Genomic DNA, 6,162 nt, shown 5'->3' with positions numbered 1-6,162 from the left:
GTTCCGCCACAATTGGTTTCTTGGTATTGTTAGGCGACACTGGGCAGCTGGTACATAATTGAATAGAGTTGTTTAAACATTAGTTTAACAACAAGTAAAATCAAATACCTATAGAATGATAGGTTTATTTTTTGTGAGTGTAAAACACTTAAATACACCAGTTCAATATAATTAAAAACTGATTTATTAATGTTTTTAAGTTTTCGAATACATTAAAGAAAGTGATTAGAAGCCATTAATCAGAAATATATTTGACTCTCAAATACTGATAATTGTAATAATTTACTAATCACACAAAAACTACCAATTTTTACTTTTAACGGTTGTTATCAACCTATAGAATTTAAAGGCTACCGTGTTTGTTATGATAGTTTGGTTACTGAAATGGTAAAACATTCATCTGAGCTTATAATCTAGTCTGAAAACATGTGGCGATTACTTGAAATATTTATTAATTGACGTTTACCATATGCAAACACTTAAATACATATGAGTACAGGTATACGTACATTATCTCCTTTATACGGAATTAAAACCTAAATAACTTTAGCGATGACTTTTTTGTTGACGTTAAATGCAAAGCTACTCAATGGGCTGGCTTTGTTCAGCTCACACCGGATATCGAAACCCGTTTGTGGCGTTATAAGCCCTTAGGCTTACTGCTGAGCCATCGGAGTCGCGATTATTTAGTAGCATAAATAATATAGCATGTCGACTTGACCATTTATTTTCCCTTAATTACCATGATGTGGCGCTGCTAGCAAAGGATTTTATTTTGTTTTGAATTTCACGCAAAGTTACATGAAGACCATCTGCGCTAGCGAAGGAATGGTGATCTGGCATATACCTTGTTTATGAAACTTTTTGCTTGTAAAATGGGGTAAACAATATTGATATTTAACACATTGCGGTTTAATATTGAATTTACGTAGTCTTGTTCATTTATTTAAAACAAACTACATTGTGAAGCAAAATAATATAAACTTTATGTTTGAGAACTTCGCATACTGTTCTACACAGAATAGTCATAATTTGCATTTTACCAAAATATAAAACCATAAGTCTGATAAAGTTGTAGGAAAACACTTTTAGTTAATACAGTTTTAAAAATTTCCTATACTCCAACCTCAAATTAATAAACTTTCAAAAAATGTACCTTTGAGAAATAAAAAGAGAAACGTTAATTACAATACTCCATTTTAGTTTTAGAAAGAGCTTACAAATCGAATGGAGTAAAATAATTAACATGTTAACTTAAACATTCCGAGCATGTTTAACAATGGAAATACTGACGAAAACAATGCAGTGATTACAATGCTTTATTTGGATTATTAGGAATGTAATGTTATCAGTGCAACAAATATGATTCACAGGCTTGATGGATCTTTCTATTTAACGGAAATACTCGTGAAATCTTATGTAATCATTGTTCATACAATGCCGGATTTTTCGGAAATTATAATGAAGATGTTTTAAAGATGGACTATTGTGTAGTTTAATGTCCGCATTACGTGCGATTGAAATACTACTATGTATTCTTCACGAAGTCCCTATAGAATGTAGTGTTAAAAAGTGTAAGTCTAATAATAATTTCTCATAACAAATATAATTAATTATAATAATGCTTCGCCAACTTAGAAAAAGCGTTCACATCAAACTGATATCCGATTCTTTCGCAATCTTGAACTGCATGACGTATTGTAAACGACAGCAGCGCCACAAGTACGAGTAAATGTCTTTAGGCATTTATCGCTTACAGGATGTGCAATAATTGACTAACTCTATTCCATATCTACACACTATACTTAGCTGTATTAATTCAACTCGGAGATTGTATGTTAGAACTTACAACGCTAGAAACCGCGTATCGATACCCGTGGAGGGCAGAGCACAGATAACTCGCTGTGTAGCTTTGTGCTTAATTAGAAACAAATAAACAAACAAATCATTTACCTGTTTTAAACCAGTATAGCGCGCCATCTTTCCACCAAAACATATTAATTTTTAAATATTTAAAAAAAATAATAAAAGAATTAGAAAAACGAAAGACAGTATTTATTTTAAAGCAATAGTTAAATACTTAAGGGTGACTAAAATAATTATACACTATATTTTCGGGATTGAAAATCAAAGTGAATTCCACAGTTACATCATGCTGCGAAACCATAAAATAACGTTTTCACTATTCCTTAATAAAATATCAAAGCCACTTTAACGTTTTAATGCCTAAGTAATTTTATTTGTTATTACTAATTTTTATCTCACAGTTGAATAAACTTCAATTTTAACTACTTTTCATTACAAACAAAAACTATATGTAAATTACCTTAAATAAATCTAATATTTTACTATTTTATCGTGAAATATTTTTAAATCAATTTAGAATGATTTAAAAAACAATCCGGAGATGTGTGAGTTCATATTCTCGATCACAAACTTTCGATTTGAGACCGCTTTCGTATGTGTAGTCAAATTCAAGATGGCTGAAATCGTGATTAGTGTTAGGGCGTATTGTAAGATGTTATTGCACATAATGAAGTATCCCCACTGTGCAGTAAACGGTATATTCTTAGCAGAGCAAAAGAAATCTCATAAAAATGGGCAGTCAGTCATAAATATTGTTGAATGTATTCCTCTTTTTCATATGAGTTTAGGATTGACTCCGATGTTAGAAGTTGCATTCATGCAGGTAAATGTGTTATGTCCCATAGTACCAAGCCTAAGTACAGCAGTAATTCTAAATGGACTTCGTACTTGTAGTTGTACTTTTAACTAAAGTTTAAACGCGTTGTCAAATATAAGTGTAAACTGATACTGTGATATCAGTTATAATAACTTATTTTTCACATGTTTATATTAAACCGGTATTAGTAAGCTTGTCAAGATCCAGCTGTATAGCCAAAAGACTATTGTTTAACTTTAAGGAAGATTAAAGCCAATTTAAATGTGAAAGTGATATAACCTATGTATGTACAACGAGGGACTATATCGTCCTTCAACTTTCAAGATTGTACTTTAAAACCACTCTTTTTCAGGAAATTATTTATTTCCCTCTTACTGTAACAGTGTAAAGCCAAGTAAAAATAAAAGTTTAATGTCTAAAGTTTTCGAAAAAGGAAGTAAGAGGCCCATTTTTCTGTTTTTTTAATAACCTCTTTTGAAGTTTGCACCCTTTTTTTCCATGATTGTTGCTTGTTTTCAAAGGGTCCATGTCAAACAAAAGTCTTTTTTTTGTTTCATTTTTTCATCAAAAATTATACAGAATTTATGACGTAAAGAAAAAGGGCAAAATGAATCAACTGTGTTCATCTCATTTTTTATTCAGAAGTTTTTGTTTCGTTGTATGATCGAAGAAGGATAATTAAAAAAAGGAAAAAAAAATTGCCCCCCCAAAAAGTGGGAGAGGTAACTGCAAAAAAGGAAGTTGGAGGGGATACTAAACATGTATTTATTTTTACTTGGCCTAAAGTGTTGACCTATAGTACTGTCAATTCCATTTATAGGAAAATAAAGATGTCATAACAGGGGCTTAACCTATCGTTTTCAAATCTTAAACTTGAAACTCTCATCCTAGTATTAGATTAAGCATCAAATTAAAAAATAATTATAGCTAGCCATTGTATGGTTTTTCACTGCAATAGCCACATATTTTTCTTTCATTGAATGAATGTTATCTAAAAGAGCAGTGAACTGTGTTTAGCAGTAGTGTAACATTTTTAAATACAAGTTCAAGCTGAAGTCTGTCTACAGATAAATAGATTTGAATGTGTTGTGTAGCAATTTCGTGATACAAAAGTAATAAGCAAAAAAACTCGGCTACATTACAAAAAATGTAACTCAAACACTTGTCAAATAGTTGACTGTTCTGATCCTGAGAAATAAAACTCAACTAATCAGAAGTGCTCAAATCTGTTGGTTTTAAATCTATGTGTAGACTGATGTGTAGCTATTTTACCCACTGTTTAATTTACCTGCTATAGTTTGAATGCTTATTTGCAACATGTGTAGGTATAAGAAAGCAATGTTTTTCTTTTGATTGTACACCTTTTCACATATGTATACATGTTGTATTTTGGAATAAGATTTGCATAACATACCAAACATGATTTTTTAGGCCTGATTAGGCTAATTATTCTCATGTAACATAACATACCAAACAAGATATTTTAGGCCTTATTGGGCTAATTGCTCTCATGTGACATAACATACCAAACAATATTTTTTAGGCCTTATTAGGCTAATTGCTCTCATGTGAAATAACATATCAAACATGATTTTTTTAGGCTAATTGCTTTCATGTGACATAACATACTAAACAAGATTTTTTAGGCCTGATTAGACAAATTACTCTCATGTAACATAACATAAAAAACAAGATTTTTAGGCCTGATTAAGCTAATTGTTCTCATGACAGGTGGAGTATTACTGCAAATCAAAAGGACTAGAAATAGCTGGATATTACCAAGGAAATGAAAATTTTCAAGATTCAAGGTATTGTAAAAAATAATTAATGCAATATATATATATATATATATGTTGAAGTAATTTTACCACAGTTGTAAATGATTAGTAAGTCTTTGTGCATGTGTCAAACAAATTTACATCTGTATTTTTTAGAAAAGTAATTTTGGCTGTTTAATGCTTGAATATAAGAAATACGTGTACAAGTTTATATCAAGTGTAGTGTTAGATTGAGTGTTAAAATATTTTACAGCCACCCATTCTGTTTCTTTTACTGCAATACCCTTGTGTACTGGCTGTCCATAAGTTCTATCGTACACGTCTTTTTTTTTTATGCAGACACAGCAGTTAGCCCGATGTGGCTTTGCTATAAGAAACTACACATACACTTTAGAACTTTACAAGCTGAGTTAATGAAGTCTTGTTCATTTATTTCCATCTGGAAAGAAAAAATGGTTGTCCTTTCTCCCTCGGACTTCTCTCTGCTTCCATTCGTGAGGTCGGAAGTGTGTTGTCACTTGAGGCATTAAGTATAATTGAACAAATTATTAATGGCAATATTTTACAGTAAACAGAAATACTGTTCACATAAAACTAACACAAATTTGAATTATTATATATTTATTATAGTTTAGTAAACATAATATACATATACTTTCTAGTGTATTTTTTCAGGCCAAAACTTTATCGTACCATTATTTTATCAACTGTGTTCTTTAGATTGTTAACTATTTTGAAATCTAATTGTGTGGTTGAATGTGTTGCATAAAATTAAATGATTGAAACATCATTATGGTTAAGATGTTAGACAGTTAAATGGCTCGTAATTCTTCCATGTGCATGGACTTGTTTTAAGTTCACTATATAGTTTCTTGGGAATTACTTGCTATTTGTATGTGTAGTTTACTACCGTTAATTGATACGGTTTTAACAAGCAGTTCGGTTTTTTCAGCCCGGATGCCGTTGCTTATCGAGTAGCCGAGAAAGTTCAAGAAAATTTTAGTGACACGTGTCTTGTTATCGTAAGTAAAAAAATTCTACGTTAATATTTCTCTTTTGAACATATTCATCTTGTATTATTGATACAAATCAAAATGAAAACTAATATATAATTTTTCTTTTTAATTTGTGAAATGAAAAAAATGGCAATAAAATATTTATTAAGAAGCACAAGAAATAGTTATTTGAAAACTTAACTATTGAATTACTGTATATAAATGTTTTTATTGGAAGTGTTTTATAAACCTGACTTATTTGAGGGATTCAATTAAATATCTCCAAGTTTTGTATTGTTACTTTAATGTATTTTTATAAATGCTTAATAATTAAGGTAATTGTTGTGAGAAAAATCTAGGTTCATTTTGTTAATTATATTTTTCTAACATGTAAAAAACACTACTAAATTTTTATAGTACTGTAGATATACACGGTTTATTTGTTTTTGGGGGGTATCATGCAGCACGTTCAGTGAGACAGTTTCATTACTCGTTTTTTTTTTCTATCTTCTTTTTTTTTTTTTTAAAGGTGGATAACCAAAAAATTTCTGTTGAGTGCAAAGAAATTGGTTTCCAGCTGTATCAACACAGTGATAATAAGTGGAAGTTGAAAGATAAAACCAGGTTTGTTTCATGTTTAGGACAAAAAAATGTTATGCTGTTACCAAGGTAACTCAAATTTGACATAAGTCAGATGTATTTTTTA

General features: G+C 30.2%; 1 protein-coding gene and 1 long non-coding RNA gene across 4 annotated transcripts in view; one reads left to right on the top strand and one right to left on the bottom strand.

Annotated features, from left to right (window-relative positions):
- The window catches only part of LOC106475377, a 20,605-nt gene that overhangs the window by 3,718 nt on the left and 10,725 nt on the right, over positions 1-6,162 (bottom strand). The window contains exon 2 of the long non-coding RNA XR_001291812.2: positions 1,806-1,809. This is a non-coding gene — a long non-coding RNA (uncharacterized LOC106475377). The remainder of the gene's footprint in view (positions 1-1,805; positions 1,810-6,162) is intronic.
- Positions 1-6,162, top strand: part of LOC106475376 (ER membrane protein complex subunit 8-like) — a 17,342-nt gene that overhangs the window by 6,570 nt on the left and 4,610 nt on the right. For 2 of the 3 annotated variants that reach the window (XR_002608850.1, XM_022379498.1), the window contains exons 3-5: positions 4,415-4,491; positions 5,414-5,483; positions 5,986-6,080. Coding sequence is in view for 2 of the 3 variants with exons in the window: in XM_022379498.1 (XP_022235206.1) it covers positions 4,415-4,491; positions 5,414-5,483; positions 5,986-6,080 (242 nt within the window). In the remaining variant the exon portion in view is untranslated. Of the gene's footprint in view, positions 1-2,441; positions 2,690-4,414; positions 4,492-5,413; positions 5,484-5,985; positions 6,081-6,162 lie in introns of those variants that run through there. The other variant, XM_013936058.2, reaches the window with a different exon arrangement.

Source organism: Limulus polyphemus, unplaced genomic scaffold (genome assembly GCF_000517525.1).
Source record: "Limulus polyphemus unplaced genomic scaffold, Limulus_polyphemus-2.1.2 Scaffold8482, whole genome shotgun sequence".
NCBI lineage: Eukaryota > Metazoa > Arthropoda > Merostomata > Xiphosura > Limulidae > Limulus > Limulus polyphemus.
This window is presented reverse-complemented; position numbering and strand designations above follow the sequence as displayed.